Genomic DNA, 22,858 nt, shown 5'->3' with positions numbered 1-22,858 from the left:
CTTCCATGTGTTTGATGCTATTCCGCTCTGTTCCAGCCATTATTATGAGCCGTCCTCCCCTCAGCAGTGGAAGCCTCCACTGATGCATTTCAAAAAAACATTTTGGCTAGTGAAACGCACACTTGGCCCTCTGGGTAACCAGATTTTGACTACAACTAAGTTAAACAGGCATTATGATGGGGTGTTGTGCAGCTGCACTCCAAATGGATGGTTACTTGTGTGCTGCCAGCTATGGGCATGTGGGCAGGATTGAAACAAACCCAACCATTTATTTAGTGATGCAGTCAGACCACAAGTCTCACAAAACTCAGTTTTGGATGAGACTGACTATGTGACCAAATGTATCCTATTTAGACTTTGTAGTCAATTTGACAGTAGAATACATGTTTCTGACATATCAATGACCATAGGATGTTTTCTAAATGAGAAGTTTGTTTTTTGGGGCAGTTGCTCTTTAAAATTCAGCCAGATCAAGCATTAACCAGCGATAGCAGACACCCACATAACGGATGTTTTAGCGGTGACTGGCGGTGTCAGGGGTGGAACTGTGTTGGATCAAATTGATGAGAAGCTGCTCTTGCAATCATACCACGTTTACATGCACACCAATATCCCATTATTATTCGGGAGACTGAAGGATTCTGATTTTTAGTTGACTCATTTAAACATCATATCCCATTTACAATAACCCGAAAAAAACTTGTATCCCGGTTATGAGAAACCCGGATATGAGAAACTGGGATATGCTGATCTTAGACGGGATACTGTGGCATGTAAACATCTTATCCTGTTTACTGTTGTTTTATGCGGTCTGTGCAGGCTCAGTTTCATGTTGTGTGATGATGTTTGCATCTGATTGTCAAACAAGTCATTTCAAAAAGTAGCCTACCTGTGCAGTTTGATCCACCTTAATTCCATAATAATTAATTTTGCTGGTACTCTGTTCTGGACCATATAGCCTACTGGCTACTTTCACCCCTAATTTAGACAAGTTTGGTAGGCCATATTATAATTTCCTGACATTTGGTTTGTCAACTATAGTTAGATACATGCAGCTTCTCTTCTGTCATAACTTGTTGCCCCAGAAGACAGTAAAGTTGTGCTCACCAGAATAATGTCTTACATCGGTAGAATTAATGCATTAGTAATCTAGTTAACATTGGTAAAGTTGTCTGTTTCGTTTAGGGACCGGGGAGAAAACGCAATAACTCCAAAACAGTGGAAAGATTGGTCCTGTGCAAAATGTCCAAATGTCATCAGTTTGACCTGTTTTTCAGGAAATCAAAAGCTGAGAAAACGATGAAACACGTTTCTGAAATACTGTCTGCTTGCATAACAGTGTCAAAGATAACACATTACATGTGCATTCACATTTTCTCAAGAGATGCTGAAAGAAATAAATCATCTTTCTCCACTCCTGTTCCCGAGACAAAATAAAATGTTTTATCATTTTACTGCAAGAAATGACTAATACTGCAGGAGTTAATATTATATTAAGCTACATGTGAGAGGTTATAGGCCTACAGTCAGTGTCCATATTTCAGTTACTATTCCATTTAACCCATATGAACTTAAATGAGAAAAATTCTGTTTATTCATGGACCAGGGATACTCGTGAGTGGGATATCAAAGGTGCATGTAAACAGTTTATCCCAAATAAGACCTTAAGCTGGATATGAGCTACTATCTGGAATACTGTGCACATGTAAACTTGGTCACTGTCAGGAAGCCACAACCGCCCCACTCATTTTAGAAGTTCAGAACAAAAAGGTATTGGCTACAGTGAGGGAAAAAAGTATTTGATCCCCTGCTGATTTTGTAAGTTTGCCCACTGACAAAGACATGATCAGTCTATAATTTTAATGGTAGGTTTATTTGAACAGTGAGAGACAGAATAACAACAAAAAAATCCAGAAAAACGCATGTCAAAAATGTTATAAATTGATTTGTATTTTAATGAGGGAAATAAGTATTTGACCCCTCTGCAAAACATGACTTAGTACTTGGTGGCAAAACCCTTGTTGGCAATCACAGAGGTCAGACGTTTCTTGTAGTTGGCCACCAGGTTTGCACACATCTCAGGAGGGATTTCGCCCCCTCCTTTTTGCAGATCTTCTTCAAGTCATTAAGGTTTCAAGGCTGACGTTTGGCAACTCAAACCTTCAGCTCCCTCCACAGATTTTCTATGGGATTAAGGTCTGGAGACTGGCTAGGCCACTCCAGGACCTTAATGTGCTTCTTCTTGAGCCACTCCTTTGTTGCCTTGGACGTGTGTTTTAGGTCATTGTCATACTGGAATACCGATTCACAACCCATTTTCAATGCCCTGGCTGAGGGAAGGAGGTTCTCACCCAAGATTTGACAGTACATGGCCCCCTCCATCGTCCCTTTGATGCGGTGAAGTTGTCCTGTCCCCTTAGCAGAAGAACACCCCCAAAGCATAATGTTTCCACCTCCATGTTTGACGGTGGGGATGGTGTTCTTGGGGTCATAGGCAGCATTCCTCCTCCTCCAAACACGGCGAGTTGAGTTGATGCCAAAGAGCTCTATTTTGGTCTCATCTGACCACAACACTTTCACCCAGTTCTCCTCTGAATCATTCAGATGTTCATTGGCAAACTTCAGACGGGCATGTATATGTGCTTTCTTGAGCAGGGGGACCTTGCGGGCGCTGCAGGATTTCAGTCCTTCACGGCGTAGTGTGTTACCAATTATTTTCTTGGTGACTCTGGTCCCAGCTGCCTTGAGATCATTGACAAGATCCTTCCGTGTAGTTCTGGGCTGATTTCTCACCGTTCTCATGATCATTGCAACTCCACGAGGTGAGTTATTGCATGGAGCCCCAGGCGGAGGGAGATTGACAGTTATTTTGTGTTTCTTCCATTTGCGAATAATCACACCAACTGTTGTCACCTTCTCACCAAGCTGCTTGGTGATGGTCTTGTAGCCCATTCCAGCCTTGTGTAGGTCTACAATGTTGTCCCTGACATCCTTGGAGAGCTCTTTGGTCTTGGCCATGGTGGAGAGTTTGGAATCTGATTGATTGATTGCTTCTGTGGACAGGTGTCTTTTATACAGGTAACAAGCTGAGATTAGGAGCACTCCCTTTAAGAGTGTGCTCCTAATCTCAGCTCGTTACCTGTATAAAAGACACCTGGGAGCCAGAAATCTTTCTGATTGAGACGGGGTCAAATACTTATTTCCCTCATTAAAATGCAAATCAATTTATAATATTTTTGACATGCGTTATTCTGGATTTTTTTGTTGTTATTCTGTCTCTCACTGTTAAAATAAACCTACCATTAAAATTATAGACTGATCATTTCTTTGTCAGTGGGCAAACGTACAAAATCAGCAGGGGATCAAATACTTTTTTCCCTCACTGTATATAGAAATAATTATGCTCAAATTAAAAAATAATTTAACAAAATAATGAGGATTTCTGTCATCCTTATCAAATAATGAGGATTTCTGTCATCCTAATCGAGGTGTAGATTACATCTCACATTCCAGTGTTCGAACTTGTAAACAAGGTTGTATGGGATTTCTGTTATTGCGACTCCGTGCAGCCACTGGCAATATCCTCTTTAGGTATAATGCCATGATCCACTTGTGACAGTTCTAACACAGTTCCACCTCCGTCAAAACAACCGCTAAGCAGATCTGATTGAATATAACCCTTAGGATTTGGGTTATATTTGGGTATGGCTGGTGGCATTGTAATGCTGGAGGGTCATGTCAGGATGAGCCTGCAGGAAAGGTACCACATGAGGGAGGAGGATGTCTTCCCTGTAACGCACAGCATTGAGATTGCCTGCAATGACAACAAGCTCAGTCCGATGATGCTGTGACACACCGCCCCAGACCATGACGGACCCTCCACCTCCAAATCGATCCCGCTCCAGAGTACAGGCCTCTGTGTAACGCTCATTCCTTCAACGATAAACGCGAATCCGACCATCACCCCTGGTGAGACAAAACCGCGACTCGTCAGTGAAGAGCACTTTTTGCCAGTCCTGTCTGGTCCAGCGACGGTGGGTTTGTGCCCATAGGCAAGATTGTTGCCGGTGATGTCTGGTGAGGACCTGCCTTACAACAGGCCTACAAGCCCTCAGTCCAGCCTCTCTCAGCCGATTGCGGACAGTCTGAGCAATAATGGAGGGATTGTGCGTTCCTGGTGTAACTCGGGCAGTTGTTGTTGCAATCCTGTACCTGTCCCGCAGGTGTGATGTTCGGATGTACCGATCCTGTGCAGGGGTTGTTACATGTGGTCTGCCACTGCGAGGACGATCAGCTGTCCATCCTGTCTCCCTGTAGCGCTGTCTTAGGCGTCTCACAGTACAAACATTGCAATTTATTGCCCTGGCCACATCTGCAGTCCTCATGCCTCCTTGCAGCATACCTAAGGCACGTTCACGCAGATAAGCAGGGACCCTGGGCATCTTTCTTTTGGTGTTTTTACAGTGTCAGTAGAAAGGCCTCTTTAGTGTCCTAAGTTTTCATAACTGTGACCTTAATTGCCTACCATCTGTAAGCTGTTAGTGTCTTAATGACCGTTCCACAGGTGCATGTTCATTAATTGTTTATGGTTCATTGAACAAGCATGGGAAACAGTGTTTAAACCCTTTACAATGAAGATCTGTGAAGTTATTTGGATTTTTACGAATTATCTTTGAAAGACAGGGTCCTGAAAAAGGGACTTTCTTTTTTTGCTGGGTTTAGTTCACTTTGGGCTATAAGAACTCAACTACTAAAGTTAACCCCTAAAGCTCTCTGTAACAGCCATACCTTTCTGTACTGTAATATTTCCATAAGAACAGTGAGAAAGTGTAGGCCTATATGTTCTCGTGAAATATCTGTTGCATAACATTGGAAAAAGGGACCCACATTAAATGATCATCTTTAATATCTATTCAGAAAAGGAGAAAGAAAATCATATTTTTCATCTTTGGCATCAACAACAGTCCCCTCTAGTGTCAGAGAAATGTCCATACAGTATGTATTAAACCCATAACCATATAGTAAAAAAGAAGCAGCTCTTATTATCCCAGGTGAGCCATAAGGTGTAGGGTGAAGTTGCCCCTAGACACTGATCTTGGGTCAGTTTTGCATTTTCCCCACTAATCCTTGAGGTTAGGATTGGGGGAAGGGAAGCTGATCCTAGATCTGTACCTAGGGAAAACATCAACCCGGAGCTGAGTCATAACCTCACATAATACAATGCTATTCTATTTTATCTCAATAAAAGAAAGTCAGATAGCGTTGCTAAAGACATCTGTGATATGTAACGTCTACACAGGCTCATGCACACTGCATGCATTTCAATTCATCAAATGGTATTTCAAACAGTGAAAACAGTACATGGACAGAAAATATGTACACTACCAGTCAAAAGTTTGGACACACCTACTCATTCAAGAGTTTTTCTTTATTTTTACTATTTTCTACATTGTAGAATAATAGTGAAGACATCAAAACTATGAAATAACACATATGGAATCATGTAGTAACCCAAAAAGCGTTAAACAAATCATAATACATTTTATGTGAGATTCTTCAAATAGCCACCCTTTGCCTTGATGACAGCTTTGCACACTCTTGGCATTCTCTCAACCAGCTTCATGAGGTCGTCACCTGGAATGCATTTCAATTTACAGGTGTGCCATCTTAAAAGTTAATTTGTGGAATTTATTTCCTTCTTAATGCGTTTGAGCCAATCAGTTGTGTTGTGACAAGATAAGGGGGGTATACAGAAGATAGCCCTATTTGGTAAAAGACCAAGTCCATATTATGGCAAGAACAGCTCAAATAAGCAAAGAGAAACAACAGTCCATCATTACTTTAAGACATGAAGGTCAGTCAATACTGACAATTTCAAGAACTTTAAAAGTTTCTTCAAGTGCAGTCGCAAAAACCATCAAGCGCTATGATGAAACTGGCTCTCATGAGGACCGCCATAGGAACGGAAGACCCAGAGTTACCTCTGCTGCAGAGGATAACTTCATTAGAGTTACCAGCCTCAGAAATTGCATCCCGAATAAATGCTTCACAGAGTTCAAGTAACAGACACATCTCAACATCAACTGTTCAGAGAGCACTGTGTGAATCAGGCCTTCATAGTCGAATTGCTGCAAAGAAACCACTACTAAAGGACACCAATAAGAAGAAGAGACCTGCTTGGGCCAAGAAACACGAGCAATGGACATTAGACCGGTGGAAATGTGTCCTTTGGTCTGGAGTCCAAATTGGAGATTTTTGGTTCAAACCGCTGTGTCTTTGTGAGACGCGGTGTGGGTGAACGGATGATCTCCGCATGTGGAGTTCCCACCGTAAAGCACGGAGGAGGAGGTATCATGTTGTGGGGGTGCTTTGTTGGTGACACTGTCTGCGATTTATTTAGAATTCAAGGCACACTTAACAAGCATAGCTACCACAGCATTCTGCAGCGATACGCCATCCAATCTGGTTTGGGCTTAGTGGGACTATAATTTGTTTTTCAACAGGACAATGACCCAACACACCTCCAGGCTGTGTAAGGGCTATTTTACCAAGAAGGAGAGTGATGGAGTGCTGCATCAGATGACCTGGCCTCCACAATCCCCTGACCTCAACCCAATTGAGATGGTTTGGGATGAGTCGGACGGCAGAGTGAAGGAAAAGCAGCCAACAAGTGCTCAGCATATGTGGGAACTCCTTCAAGACTGTTGGAAAAGCATTCCAGGTGAAGCTGGTTGAGAGAATGCCAAGAGTGTGCAAAGCTGTCATCAAGGCAAAGGGAAGATTTGTTTAACACTTTTTTGGATACTACATGATTCCATACGTGTCATTTCATCGTTTTGATGTCTTCACTATTATTCTACAATGTAACAAATAGTAAAAATAAAAACCCTTGAATGAGTAGGTGTGTCCAAACATTTGGCTGGTACTGTATTTACATGAATCATGGAAAAGTGGCATAATATATCCAGCTATTTGGCACTGAAACAGTAAGAAATATGGTAAATTGTGCGGTCAATCCGAGTGCTACAATATAGAGAACATCTGTAGAAAAATCCTCATGTAAATAGTCAAGGCACATTCGTGGTCGTTTGCCACGGCTCTTTACCGACAATTATTTTTTTTTGCAAAGCTGATGAACAAACATGTAAAACCAAAGATCTCAATAAAAAGTGCAAAACCAGTAAACTATGCTTCCAAAAACACTGTACTTATATTGTGTAACAGCTGCCCTTTCAAATCATTCCAGGGCCTCATAAGTCATGCAACATTCAAATTCCAAGGTAAGGTTGATCATGATAAAAGGAAGAGAAAAAAAAACATTGCACATCCCAACACCACCCTCACACCAACATACTAGCCGCACCATGCATATTCCTATTGCAGCATACACTGACCACATCCAAATACACACAGTACAGTCAATCACTAACGCATGAATAGTGCTGTAGCCCTGTACTCCCGTCATCCAGTGTGGTAGTGTGTGAACTGCCACTTCTGGTAGGGACTGGTAGGCTCACACTCCTTCAGCTGCATGCTGTCACCCAGAGCCCCAGCCTCAAGACACAAACGCTGGGGAGCAAGCTCCGTAACGAGGTGCTCCACCTGAGCAAAGACAACACAGGGAAATAGTACAGTAAGAATCACAATGTGCATAATGTTAACTTTCGTTCAGCAAAGGAACACTGCTGCTACCTCGCTCTCCAACCAAGGTGTTATGAATTGAGGTGCAAACCCTGATGAAGGCTAAGGGCCAAAAAGCGATGGTTTTAACAATAAAGAAGCAGTTCTATCAACTTCCACTATCCTCCAAGAGTTGCTGAATTTCCTCTTCACTTCAACCTTCATCAAGCATATTATGTATGCTAGTAGCTGACAACAGCTTGGTTTAAGAATAACAAATATTCTTCACAAAATCGATATTCAGAGAACTCTAGTAGAGGAGGTGAAGGCCCACTCTAAAGCGAACCTACCAGAGCGGAGTTGGAGTCCTTGTGGAGCCAGCGTAGCTGTGGCTTGGTGTTGTCACACGGCTGCATAGCCAGCCTGCTACCTTTGCCCTGAGCAGTGACACAGACATCTTTCTGGCGAACGTGCCTCATCCAGGTGTAATTGAAGTGCTGACTCTGAGGTTTAGGGACAGAGGGGAGTTAAGATGCGTCCCAAATGGCACTATTAACTATATAGTGCACTGCTTTTGACCGGGGCCCATAGGGTAGTGCACTAGCTAGGGAATAGGGTGCAATTTGGGATGCACCTTAGGGTCAGACATATATTAGGCTTCATGATAACTATGGGGTTTTCAAGGCCGGTTGGGTGTGTGTTAAACTCAACAGGGATTCATTCCATAGTGAGTTATAGTCATAAGAAAGCTTTTCATTTCAAATGGGGAAATTAGGAGTATTTACCAGCTTGCTGAGATCACATCTCTCAAAGGCAAGGGAGCCTTTCTGCAGAGCGAGGCATTTTCTTACTCCACGATTGAAAACCTAGCAAAGGAGGATCACAGGTACAACATTACATGGCAATGCCTAGAGCAGTCATAACAGTAGTTTACATGGGTAGTGTCACTGCACCATATTGACAGTAGAAAAGCTTCTCCTTTCTTTCCATTCTGTGCCTTCAACAAATCCTGACAGAGAACTGTCACAAGCCTGAAGAGACAGTCACTTTTTGTTCAGATAAGAGGACAATTGACATCTGTTTGTGTTGCAGAGGCATTGAGAGCAGACAAGTAAACATCCCCCTCTCAGAAGAAAAGTACAATTGTCTGTCAGCATTGAGATGAGGGATAATTTAATGAAAAAAGAAAGAAAGTAAGAGTAACAATTGTTTGCCAGAAAAAGAGCACTAATGCTCTTTTTTTTTTTAAACAGCCTAAAAGCAAAAACTGGATTCCTACTAATTCAGTAAAGACAATGATTGTAAGTGTGACAAATGAAGTTATAAACCGCAGGAATAAACTGCAAGGTGCATAATACGTAAGGGCTTTGAGCATCTGGAAAAGAGCTATATAAATCGAATCAATTATTAATATTATAACAAGTACACCTACCAGCCCCTCAGCTTTGACCAATGGAGCGACCATGTCTGGGTACACATTATCCAGGTACCATTTGAAGCTCTTGCACTTCATCCGGAACTCGATCTGGTCTGTGAGGTTGCCAATGTCGATGACACTCCTATCCAGCAGATGGTAGTATCCATGGCCGTAGAACAGGTCCTTGTACTCATCCAACCACACCTCTGCCACCCTGGCCAGGTTACGCTCGACCGTCTTCTGCCTGTCCTTGGGGAACTTGTACGGGTTCGCGGCTCGGAAAATGTGGCCCACTCTGGAACATGGGATGATCTCGATCTCACCTCCACACATCCAAATCTGCAAAATCAACAACATAGGGTAGGATGTGATCAGAACATTTGATCTAAGTCCCACATGGCACCCTATTGCTCATAGGGCTCTGGTCAAAAGTAGTGCACTATATAGGGTATAGGTTGCCATTTAAGACGCAGCCTTGGCCTTGATCATGAGCCGAGATAAGGGCAGAGTTAAGTGTGTGATCCTGGAACAGGTTGAAGAATAACAAACCTGCAAATAGTCCAATCTCTAATAGAAAACAGTGGGAAGAAATGAGTCAAACTGACCTTAAAAGAGATCTCCATGTTCTCTCCGCCCCATACGTCCAGGCCAGGATCATAAGAGCCCAGTTCATAGAAGTACTTTTTATCGATGGAGAAAAGGCCTCCTGCCATGATGGGACACCTGAGGAACAACGCACACAGTCATATTCACTAGGGAGGGACTAAGCTGAATTTATCTAATAAGTACCATTTGTTTTCGTTGCAAAACGTTTTCCGTTTATATTTCCCCGAGATTGTATTCCTCACCTTATCACAAACACAACATTGCTCCTTGGTCTTATCAACTTAGAGGAATTTAGATATGAGTCAGACCCTGGTTGGAATACTTCCATCCTGCATCCTTCCCTTGATGTAATCACTGATCTCAATTGATTGGATTAGTAATAGGTTGGCGTAAAGTAGCATTGACCTATCCAATCATGTATAGATCGATGATTAACTGAAGGAAACAAGGAACGAAGGATGAATTTCTGAAGTATTGGAAGAGGGGCCCAATACTTAAGTACTTGAACTAATCCGCAACTGTTACTACACAGCAAATTCTCCAGTGTTAAATCAACACTAGCTAGTTTCCATTCAATTGGCGGAAGATTTTCATGCGAATATTCCAAAATGTGCATTAAAACAATATGCCCACCAGAGATGTGTTTCCATCTAATTGACTTGTTGCAGATAAAAAAGGCTGTGCGTGATGACGTAGTACACATAAAAATACCTTTTGCGGTTAAATTGCCATGTACCGAATAAGAAATACTGTTGGCTAGAGCGCACGTATAGCCTACATTATGAGATTATTATTATTTGTCAAACGGCAGCCAAGCACTGATTATCATGTCACCAGAATAAGACCCTCAATATTTATTGCAAAGGAGCATCAAGCTCATCCCCTTGCACTTTTATCCCCCTGTGAAGTTCATCATAATATATTTAATCTGTAGCTTAATAAACTGCATGCTTTCACCACCATTTTTTTCTTTGTTTCCATCATGTACTTTACACGCATAAAACGTTTGGATGGAAACCTGTCTATACAGGTCCACACTTTTGAGTGTTAGATTAACACTGTTTAGTGCTAACGCTGTTACAGTTTGTCAGTGTTAGGGAATTAACACTTTTAGTGTTATGCAATAACACCTCATTTAGTATTTTTAACACTAGGAAGTGTATATAGTTTACACCAATGGTTTTATGCATTAACACCTCCAAGTATTTTTAACCATTACATCAAGAGGTCTGTATCTCTTGACAAGGTCACTCAGTGTTGGGTTAAGGACATTGCAATAATATTTACAAGTCTTTATTGCCACATGCTCTTATGTAAGCATTTGTGACTCGTTTCAGGAAACTAGGCCTATGTCATACGTCACTACTTCACAGGAGAGGCATTTGAACGTAAACATGTATTTTTTATCTAAATGCGTTTTTTTGGCAGAAATTCCTTCTGGAACAAGTGAACTTTCATGTGCCTTAATAACAAACTTGTATTCCATCCATAAATATGAATAAAATGACTAAATTAAGAGCCTTGTTGGTTTAGCCTCGGAAAAAGACAGGAACCTTCCCACTAGCCATGATTGGCTGAGATAATGGATGGGCTGGACATGCCGGGACATGAGATTGGATTGGTCTTCCATGTAGCATGCTTTTGTCTGTAACGTGAGCTGTTCAGTATGTGTTGATAGTCCTTTCTACCGCACCGTTTTTGAAAGATATAATGTTAGCCATCGAGAACTACAAAAGTTTTGCTACTTTTCTCAAAAACATTGATGCCCTGAATTTAGCAGGCACTATCGACAGATCAGTTGGAAAAAGTGATGGGCTACTTTCTGCACACGCCACGGTCAATGTGAACCGGAGTGACTTGACACAACGCTGGCCAAACAAGATGTAGCTACAAACAAAATGGAGTTAAATGGTTCCAGTCTGCCGTGAAGCGTTCATCCATGTACACGGGTAAGAGTCTAGCTACATTTTCTGATATACATTTCAAATTTTGTCAGAAAGTCGCTTTTATTGCAAGTTAAAGCGTACTGTTAGTTAGCTAGCGAACGTTAGCTTAACGTTACGTGTATGATCTGTGTAGTAATATTATTCGAATCAGAATTCCATTTGCACTGCTAGTTATAGCCTAATGTTAGCTAGCTAACATTGAACCTAGTTTGTTAGCTTTTAGCTATCTGCAGATTCATACTACAGCTATGATAATGTTTGCATTGGTAGTAGTATGAGTTGGGATTATGCCGGTTAATTTTTTAGCTAAACCAAAGACTGCACTTCGGCCGGATTATTACATGACCCATCAAATTAGCCAGGTGTTTCTGGGGGTGATTACGGCCATCTATTGTATTTCATGAACATGTGTACATGTCTAGACAATAGTAACCCATCCACTTAGCTAGATGTGGCTGGGGGGTGGTTATAGCATTACCTTCACATGACCCATCAATTTAGACAAGTGTGTCGTGTAAGGGTCATCTAATAATTATAAAATATTTTTATCTGGACACTTTCTGTTTTTGATATTGCTACTATGCAAGTAACCATTTCAGTGTACCATTTACACCTTCTGTATCCTGTGCATGTGACAAATAAACTTACATTTTATTTGATATAGCGTGTGTTTACCACATGGCTTCACATGTGAATCCTTAAAGAGATGGGTGGGGCTAAGGCTTAAGAGGGTGTGAGTGATGCTGAATGGGTGTAGACAAAGAAGAGCTCTCCAGTAGGTGTACCAAAACATTCAAGGGCCATTTTCTCAAAAGTGGGGTTACAAGTTCATAAACTGAAAATAACTTTCCCATTGTTTCTCAACTGCAGTGTATGACATACCATTTCCTAGCTCTGAGTCTCTACTTTTATCCAATGTACAAAACACAATTTCAAATGTTGCTACATAAGACCGAATCGAGGCGTTCGGTCACATTTACAAAGACTTAAGAACTGGCAGTGGACATGCTAAAATTTTAATTAACATAACCATAGACCATTTAAACTGGCACAACACGTCCACTCACGGTGGCCATAAATAACCAATTGAAAGCCACTCCCTCACTAAGCTATGCCTCTGATATCATTTCCCAGTGAGCCTTTGAGTGAATTGTAGAGTTACCACCCATGACTGTATTTGTTAGTGATAGAGACATGGTCGTTTTGATCACGCGGACTGGGAAATGTTCTGGGTCACCTCAGAATAGTTTCGACGCATACTCTGACTCCGTGACTGGGTTAATCAGGAAGTGCATAGTGGATTAGAACTTATCCAAACCAAAAACCGTGGAAAGATGGCAGCATTCGCACAAAACTGAAAGCGCGAACCACCGCATTTAACCATAGCAAGGTGACTGGGAACATGGATGTGTACAAACAGACCAGCTATGACCTCCGTAAGGCAATCAAAGAGGTAAAACAACAGTACAGGGACAAAGTGTAGTCGCAATTCAACGGCTCAGACACGAGACGTATGCGGCAGGGACTCCAGACAATCCCGGATTAAAAAGGGAAAGCCAGCCTCGTCGTGGACATCAACGCCTCGCTCCCGGATAAGCTAAACATCATCTTCGCCAACTTCGAGGAAAACATTGAGCCGCCGAAGCGGGCCCCCTCCGCTCACGAGGACTGTGTGCTCTCGTTCTCCGTGGCCGACGTGAGTAAGTCATTTAAGCGTGTTAACCCTCGCCCCAGATAATAATAATGGTGGCGGAGGGGATGGCTGCTGTTTTACGGGCTCCTAACCAACTGCACTATTTTGTGTTTTTTCGCATTGTTTGTAATTTATATTGTACATAATGTTGCTGCTACCGTCTCTTACGACCGAAAAGAGCTTCTGGACATCAGAACAGCGATTACTCACCTTGAACTGGATTAAGATTTTATTCTTTAATGAGTCCGACACGAAGGATATACTGCTTCTCCGAGACCAGGCCCAAATCCCCGTCATTAGCGTGAAGAAAAGACGGAAATACAAGGGTATATATCGGGGGTGCCTTGTGAGAATTCGTCGGCGAGTGGGTAACCCGCTTCTACCATCCGTTCTATTGGCCAACGTGCAATCACTGGAGAATAAACTGTATGATCTCCGCTCGAGACTATCCTACCAATGGGACATTAAAAACAAATATCTTACGTTTCACCGAGTCGTTGCTGAAAGACGACACGGATAATATAAATTGGCTGGGTTTTCCGTGCATCGGCAGGACAGAACAGCTACATCTGGTAAGACGAGGGGTGGTGGTGTGTGTCTATTTGTCAATAACAGCTGGTGCGCGATGTCTAATATTAAGGAGGTCTCAAGTTATTGCTCGCCTGAGGTAGACTACCTCAAGCGAGCTGTAGACCACACTATCTATTTACCACCATAAACCGATGCTGGCACTAAGACCACACTCATTGAGCTGTATAAGGCCATAAGCAAACAAGAAAATGCTCATCCAAAAGTGGTGCTCCTAGTGGCCAGGGATTGTAATGCAGGCAAACTTAAATCCGTTTTACCTAATTTCTACCAGCATGTCACATGTGCAACCAAAAAATTAATAAACTCTAGACCACCTTTACTCCACACACACAGATGCACACAAAGCTCTCCCTCGCCCTCCATTTGGCAAATCTGACCATAATTATATCCTCCTGATTCCTGCTTACAAGCAAAAACTAAAGCAGAAAGTCCCAGTGACTCAATCAATACAGAAGTGGTCATTTGACGCGGATGCTACACTACAGGACTGTTTTTCTAGCACAGACTGGAATAAGTGAACCAATGACATCGTCCCCACAGTGACCGTACGTACATATCCCAACCAGAAGCCATGGATTACAGGCAACATCTGCACCGAGCTAAAGGCTAGAGCTGCCGCTTTCAAGGAGCAGGACACTGATCAGGACGCTTATAAGAAATCCCGCTATGCCCTCAGACGAACCATCAAGCAGGCAAAGCGTCAATACAGGACTAAGATTGAATCCTACTACACCGGCTCTGACGCTCGTCGGATGTGGCAGGGCTTACAAACTATTACGGACTACAAAGGGAAACCCAGCCGCGAGCTTCCCAGTGACGCTTGCCTACCAGATGAGCTAAATGTCTTTTATGCTCGCTTCGAGGCAAGCAACACTGAAGCATGCATGAGAGCATCAGCTGTTCTGGACGACTGTGTGATCACGCTCTCCGTAGCAGATGTGAGCAAGACCTTTAAACAGGTCAACATTCACAAGGCTGCGGGGCCAGACGGATTACCAGGATGTGTACTCAGAGCATGCACGGACCAACTGGCAAGTGTCTTCACTGACATTTTCAACCTCTCCCTGACAGAGTCTGTAATACCTACATGTTTCAAGCAGACCACCATAGTCCCTGTGTCCAAGAAAGCGAAGGTAACCTGCCTAAATGACTACTGCCCCGTAGCACTCACGTCAGTAGCCATGAAGTGCTTTGAAAGGCCGGTCATGGCTCACATCAACACCATCATCCCGGAAAGCCTAGACCCACTCCAATTCGCATACCACCCCAACAGATCCACAGATGACGGAACCTCAATCGCACTCCACACTGCCCTTTCCCACCTGGACAAAAGGAGCACCTATGTGAGAATGCTGTTCATTGACCACAGCTCAGCGTTCAACACCATAGTGACCATGGGACTAAACACCTCCCTCTGCAACTGGATCCTGGACTTCCTGACATGCCACCCCAAGGTGGTAAGGGTAGGCATCAACACATCTGCCACGCTGATCCTCAACACGGGGGCCCCTCAGTGGTCCGTGCGTAGTCCCCTCCTGTGCTCCCTGTTCACCCACAACTGCATGGCCAAGCACGACTCCAACACCATCATTAAGTTTGCTGACGACACAACAGTGGTAGGCCTGACCACCGACAGTGGTGAGACAGCCTATAGGAAGGAGGTCAGAGACCTGGCAGTGTGGTGCCAGGACAACAACCTCTCCCTCAACGTGAGCAAGACAAAGGAGCTGATCGTGGACTACAGGAAAAGGAGGGCCGACTGTTCATGGTCGAAACACACCAAGACAGTCGTGAAGAGGGCACGACAATACCTTTTCCCCTATCCAGGACCTATATAGTAGGCAGTGTCAAAAAATTGTCAAAGACGCCAGTCACCCAAGTCATAGATTGTTCTCTCTGCTACCGCAAGGCAAGCGGTAACGGAGCGCCAAGTCTAGGTCCAAAAGGCTCCTACCCCCAAGCCATAAGTCTGCTGAACAATTAATCATTTTTTTTTTACAAATTACCTCGACTAACCTGTACCCCCGCACATTGACTCGGTACCGGTACCCCCTGTATATAGCCTCTGTATTGTTATTTCATTCTGTTACTTCATATTTTATTTTTTACTTTAGTTTATTTAGTAAATATTTTCTTAACTATTTCTTGAACTGCATTGTTGGTTAAGGGCTTGTAAGTAAGCATTCCATGGTAAGGTCTACACCTGTTGTATTCGGTGCATGTGACAAATACAATTTGATTTGATCCAAGCCATGTTGTCAGAGCATGTGCAGACCAGCTGGCTGGAGAGTTTACGGACATATTCAATCTCTCCATATCCCAGTCTGCTGTCCCCACTTGCTTCAAGATGTCCACCATTGGTCCTGTACCCAAGAAAGCGAAGGTAACTGAACTAAATGACTATCACCCTGTAGCACTCACTTCTGGTCATAATGAAGTGCTTTGAGAAGCTAGTTAAGGACCATATCACCTCCACCTTACCCGACACCCTAAACCCACTACAATTCGCATACCGTTCCAACAGATCCACGGACGACGCAATCGGCATTGCATTGCACACTGCCCTATCCCACCTGGACAGGAGAAATACCTATGTAAGAATGCTGTTCATCGACTACAGCTTAGCCTTCAACACCATCATGCCATCCAAGCTCATCCCTAAGCTCAGGGCCCTGGGTCTGAACCCCGCCCTGTGCAACTGGGCCCAAGTGGTGAAGATAGGTAACAACACCTCCGCCAAGAAGATCATCAACACGGGGCCCCACAGGGGTACGTGCTCAGCCCCCTCCTGTACTTCCTGTTCACCCATGACTGCGTTGCCACTCACGTCTCCAACTCGATCAACAAGTTTGCTGACGACACAGCAGTGGTTGGCCTGATTACCAACAATGACGAGACAGCCTACAGGGAGGAAGTTGTGCCTCTCCCTCTACGTCAACAAAACAAAAGGAGCTGATCATGGACTACAGGAGATATCAGAGAGAGCACACCCCAATTCACATCGACGGGGCAGAGTTGGAGAGGGTCAAAAACTTCAAGTTCTTTGGCGCGCGCATCACTGACGACCTGAAATGGTCCTTTTACACAGACAGTGTGGTGAAAAGGCGCAACAGCGCCTCTTCAACCTCAGAGGGCCGAAGAAATTCGGCATTGCCAGTAAGATCTTCACAAACTTCTACAGATGCACCATTGAGAGCATCCTGTTGGGCTGTATCACCCCTGGTACGGCAATTTCACTTCCCGCAACCGCAGGGCTCTCCAGAGGGTGGTGTGGTCAGCCCAACGCATCATTGGGGGCACACTGCCTGCCCTCCAGGACATCTACAGCACCCGATGTCTCAGGAAGGCCAAGAAGATCATCAAGGACCTCAGCCACCCGAGCCACGGCCGGTTCACCCTACTACCATCTAGAAGGATGAGACACTACAGGTGGATCAAAGCTGGGACAAAGAAACAGCTCCAGGCCATCAGACTCTTAAACAGTCACCACTAGCTGGCTTTCGCCCAGTACCCTGACCTGAAGCTTAAGAGACTGCTTTCCCACATGTCATTGAACACTGGTCACTTTAATAATAATGTTTACATACTGTTTTACCCACTTTATATTGTTTTACTGTGGATATAGATACTTTTGAACCTGTTTCCTCCAGCATCTTCACAAGGTCCTTTGCTGTTTTTCATGGGATTAATTTGCAGTTTTCGCACCAAAGTACGTTAATCTCTAGGAGACAGAACGCATCTCCTTCCTGAGCAGTATGACAACTGCGTGGTCCCATGGTGTTTATACTTGCGTACTATTGTTTGTACAGATGAACGTGGTACCTTCAGGCGTTTGGAAATTGCTCCCAAGGATGAACCAGACTTTTTTTTAGGTCTTGGCTGATTCCTTTTGATTTTCCCATGATTTTCCCATGATGTCAAGCAAAGAGCCACTGAGTTTGAATGTAGGTCTTGAAATACATCCACAGGTACACCTCCAATTGACTCAAATTATGTCAATTAGCCTATCAGAAGCTTCTAAAGCCATGACATCATTTTCTGGAATTTTCCAAGCTGTTTAAAGGCACAGTCAACTTAGTGTATGTAAACTTCTGACCCACTGGAATTGTGATACAGTGAATTATAAGTTAAATAATTTGTCTGTAACAATTGTTGGAAAAATGACTTGTGTCATGCACAAAGTAGAAACTATAGTTTGTTAACAAGAAATTTGTGGAGTGGTTGAAAAACAAGTTTTAATGACTTCAACCTAAGTGTATGTAAACTTCCAACTTCAACTGTATATATATTCCGGACTCTGACATTGCTCGTTCTGATATTTGCTTTTTGGATTATGGGAGTATTGTTGTGTACATATTAGGCTCAAGAGTGAAAGCTCTGTCTAGTGTAGTGAAAGTGAGAGTAACTTGGTGAGTGAGCGGGAAGGAGGGAAGTGGAGGGGTGAAAGATAAAGGGCAGGAGAGTGAGCACGTTTGGAGCTAGAAACAAATATGCAAATATATATATCATAACCCACTGGGCACAGACAATTCAACTTCTATTCCATGTTGGTTCGATGTAATTTCATTGAAATGACGTGGAAACAACGTTGATTCAACCAGTGGGGAGGCCTTACTTTGACAGACATGTTTTACCCTAACACAGTGGTGTTAGGAACCTCCTGGTTTACAGGCCACATCAGGCCTGCAAGTCACATTATGCTGACCTGCAGAGTGATGTGTAATTCTCAATCTTAGAGTTAATTTAACTCCTGAATCAACATTAGAAATGCTACACTGAAAAATCAACACTAGGTAACACTGGCCAATTTGCTGTGTATATAAACATACAGTAATAAGGGGTGTAATGAAATCCAGAATTACCTGATAGGATCTGAATCCTTGATGTGATTCTTCTTAATGATGTCCTCTGATAACCTGCTCCACCAAAACACCAAGGGCCATTTGAATACCCCTCTTTGGAAGTTGTCCACCAACACATAGCTGTAAACAGATCATTAAACAATATGACATTACTGGATTAACAATGCATTAGGGAATGAAATGCACAAAACTCAAGATAACTCAGATGAATCAACATTACAGGGACTGACTTCCAGTAAACAGGATGTTGCATCAAACCTGGCTGTATAAAAATAAGCTGATAAAACTCTTGGGTTATCAGGGTTACTTTTTACAGCAATGTATACAGGTAAGTCCAACTTGAACCCTAGAAGTCAGAAGTCTGTTGACCGAAATATTCGGAAAATCTTTCTAATGATGTATGATTTGTAGGTAACACATAGAAAGCTTCCATTGCTGCAATGCTATCACACATTTTGCAACTTTAGGGACATAGTCAGCTAAGTAAGCTGTGTCCGAGCCAGAACGGCCCAGTCTAGGTAAATAGACCTAAAAAAAAAAACTATGAGACATTTTGCCCCCAGATGGTATTGACATACCAAATTTGGGGGTCTAACTCATAGACAATAAGGTTGAATAATAACTCTGAAATTAGAGCTGGGACGATAAACCAAAATGTAGCAACACCGACCGAAACGATCACTTCTTGAGAAAATGTTACTGATATTGATAATTACAATAAGTAGCCTACACTAGAGAAATGTGAAGTTTGAAATTAAATATGTCTGCTAATATGGGTGATTGCTAACAAGACAATTGATAGCTACAACTTTCAAAGTAGTAGTAGTAGTTTTAAGTAATGTAAAAAAGTAACTGATGTACTATATAGGAAATATTTTGCCATTCGAAACGCAAGCATATAATGTTATGGTAATGATACATTACCTCATGTCCTTGTCACTGATGACTTCGATGACTGGGCATGCCACTTTCCTCCTGTCCATGTACACTCTCTCCAGCAGAGGTTCCAACCAGCCCACATTGCATTCAATATGTGAGTCAAGAAAAGTCAAAACATCACCTGAAGGGAAATGCAAACAAACCACTGAAGACAAACAAAACCACAGGGACGCTTGACTGCCACATGTACGGGAGGACAAGATTGAGATTCTTTGCATATCATTTTTTGTTTAAACAGCATACAAGGTAAACGAGAGTGGTGATACGATATAGCAGGATGTGGTTGGTTACCTTTGGCAATGGTGGCTCCTGCCAGCCTAGCTCGGATCAGGCCCTGCCTCTCCTGCAGACGGACAATCCGCACTTTGGGAAACTGGGACATGTACACATCCAGGTGGTCCTTGAGATATTCTGAAAGAGTGGATGAGAGCAAGTGTGTTTAGGGCCCTGAGTTTATTCTGACCATGTGACCTGCCCAGGAAAAACTCCAGGTCCTATTTATAAGATATCGTTGCTGTCTGAAGATCTCCAAATCAGCCATTTTACAGTATATTGCAAAAAACTGCCATATTTTACCATTAAGAAAATACAATTACGAAACTTCATTAACTATTTTGAATACATTTTCTTGGTCCTAGAGTCATGAAATTAAATGTTCTTCAGTTGGGCCCAGAATTTCCCATGGCTGGGAAAAACTCTGAACCCAGTCTGTACTGTTTACCAGGAAAGCCCCTCCCCTCTCTTACCTTTGGTACTAAAGTCATCCACCAGGATGATCTCTTTGATAAGGTGTGGTGGAGAGCGGTTGAGGACACTGTGGACGGACCGGAGCAAAGTGGACCACACCTCGTCCACAAAGCAGAAGATCACACTGGTGGTGGGCAAGTCATCATGGACCACACTCTCAGAACACCTGGAAAACAACACAACACAGTAACAAGAGAGGTTACCTAATGCTAACCGTACTATATCACTGTATGAGTAATATGAGTGTGGGAGTACGTGAGTATGCATGATGTGCTCCAGGCCACAGTGTGACTCACGTATTAGGTCTGGTGTCTGGGATGGCTCGGTCCACAGGGATCTGGTCACTCAGGTACACGTTGAAATGGCCTTCATTCCACCGGTTCCTCGCCTCCTGCTCTTTGTCACTGGGCACCATGGCTGCTTGCCCAAATTGCCCAATTGCATTGGCATCTCTGGGGGCTTGGGTCATGTCTAATGACAGCACTTTGTGGACACCTGTGTTTCGAACATCTGTGGAGTTTGTGGGAACTTCTGGTTGGAGTTTAGGCTTTGCTGTAGGTGGTAAGTTCTCATTTACAGCATAAGGCTTACCTTTATCAACTGCATTGATTTGTTTGTCCTTAATATTGACAACCACCTCTTTTCCGTTCAGTACATCCTTTTTGACAGGTTTAACTGTGGGGTCCACCGCAACTTTGTATTTTATAAAACTTTCTTGTATGCCAGGCTCCAGTGAATCTAGGACTTCCTCCTTTGTCTTGGAGTCCATATTGTCTTTGGCTTTTTGCACTTGGTCTATATTTTCCTCTGCTTTCTCTGTCTTTGAGGTAAATGTTTCAACATGTTTTCCTTCCTGAACACCAGGTGGCACTTTGGTGAAGTTCGAGAGCACTGCTGCCAGCAATGCCACTTTCTTATCCTCAGACTTCATCAAGTCCACTGCCTTTTTTGACACGTCTTTGACAGGCAAAGTATCTTTGACAGGTGCTTTCGTATTCAAAGGCACACTCAACTGTACTGTGACATGAGTCACAGCTTCGATTTGGTTAGGCTTAAAAATGAGAACATTTCCATGTTCTGACTTTGGTTGGGCATTCCCCCCTTGTTGCTCATGTGAGTTGATTTTGTCCTTCAACTGCGGGTCCTTCTTGACAGTAGGCCCTCGCTTTCTGTCCACTTCAAGGACTTTCTTTTCATTCTGGACTGGACCTTCATTACCTGCATCGTCCAGGTCTAAGTCTACTCTCTGTACTGGATTTTTAAACCCCCTATGCACCAACTTCGTACGTTTCGTGGCCTGCTGTATGTCAGCCAGCCTTTCCTTCACCATGCTTTCTTTCAAAAGTTGGCTGTTAACATCATTTATTGAAAGGCGAAGTGCTGCCATATCGAAAAGTAGCCAAATGACAGATGCAATGAAAACAAATGCAAATGCCCTCCCACTACCCCTAAAGTATTTCTTTATAGCCTTCATTTTAGTAAGTCTATATATAATAGGTCACAATATCTTATTAATGCATGCGCAAGTCATACTTCACCCCCCGTGCAACTTCTCTTTACGTTGGGTAGTTATAATAGTTGTAGGCTATTGCTTGCGTGGCATTCCACGCGGAGAAGATTGCTTTGGCCAAACTACCGTTGGAATCGTCTGTCAAAAGTCGTTGAACTAGTGTGCATTTTGTAGCGAAAAACATGAAACACAAACGCAACAATGTATCAATAAAACTTACCTCCACTTTGTCAATTTACTTCCCTGAATGTTACAATGTATATCACAAGTATCCATGCGCTGTCCACTATTATGCACAGGCAATTATCTTGCATTTTGTTGTTACTTGCCCTCACCTAAATATCTTCGAATGAGAAGTTAAAGGATCATATTTCCTTGAGAAGAATGGAAAACCACAGACATCCATATATTTACTTCTTTGACACATTTGCCCCTGTTCTGTCGTGGAGGTAGCGGCCATCAACGACATATTTCAACTTTGCACTTTGAGAGCACACACAGTGATTGGATAGATAGCTTAATTTTAAGCAAATCGTTTTAGGGTACAGGGAAGGTGGCGTGAAAGTGGGTGTGTCCTGTCTAATATCAACAAAAGAATACATGATGCATCGCACAGTAAGTGTAGGCCTAAACAAAAACTGATTATTTTGATGAGTTTTTTTTCCCCGACAGTCTTTTAGTCAGTAATGGACCTTTGCACGGCCGTTTTTTCAACTTTCAAATTATAGCAAAGTGTGATGTGTCAGTATGGTGATAATAGGCATAATAATCAAGCATAACTGGTGTAACCAGTACAGGTGTGTCAGTTACTTTTGTGTCTGTAATAGAGGTGCAGTGAATATATTCACAATTCAAGTAAAACGTTCAACTGTGTGTTTGTCACTCACTCACTCTCTCTCTCTCTCTCTCCTCTCTCTCTCTCTCTCT

General features: G+C 42.9%; 1 protein-coding gene across 1 annotated transcript; it reads right to left on the bottom strand.

Annotated features, from left to right (window-relative positions):
• Positions 1-6,849: 6,849 nt before the first annotated feature.
• Positions 6,850-22,413, bottom strand: LOC121536685 (polypeptide N-acetylgalactosaminyltransferase 5). The gene is made up of 10 exons (XM_041844121.1): positions 20,718-22,413; positions 20,421-20,587; positions 19,966-20,085; positions 19,660-19,795; positions 18,736-18,855; positions 9,643-9,760; positions 9,053-9,376; positions 8,406-8,486; positions 7,971-8,123; positions 6,850-7,602 (listed from the first exon to the last, which is right to left on the bottom strand). Exons 1-10 carry the CDS (start codon positions 21,893-21,895, stop codon positions 7,462-7,464), a joined length of 2,538 nt encoding a protein of 845 aa, XP_041700055.1. The 5' UTR covers positions 21,896-22,413; the 3' UTR covers positions 6,850-7,461.
• Between the last annotated feature and the right edge of the window lie 445 nt (positions 22,414-22,858).

The sequence above is a fragment of the Coregonus clupeaformis genome, chromosome 23 (assembly GCF_020615455.1).
Source record: "Coregonus clupeaformis isolate EN_2021a chromosome 23, ASM2061545v1, whole genome shotgun sequence".
Lineage (NCBI taxonomy): Eukaryota > Metazoa > Chordata > Actinopteri > Salmoniformes > Salmonidae > Coregonus > Coregonus clupeaformis.
The sequence above is the reverse complement of the archived record's forward strand: the minus strand, read 5'-3'. Positions and strand labels throughout refer to the sequence as shown.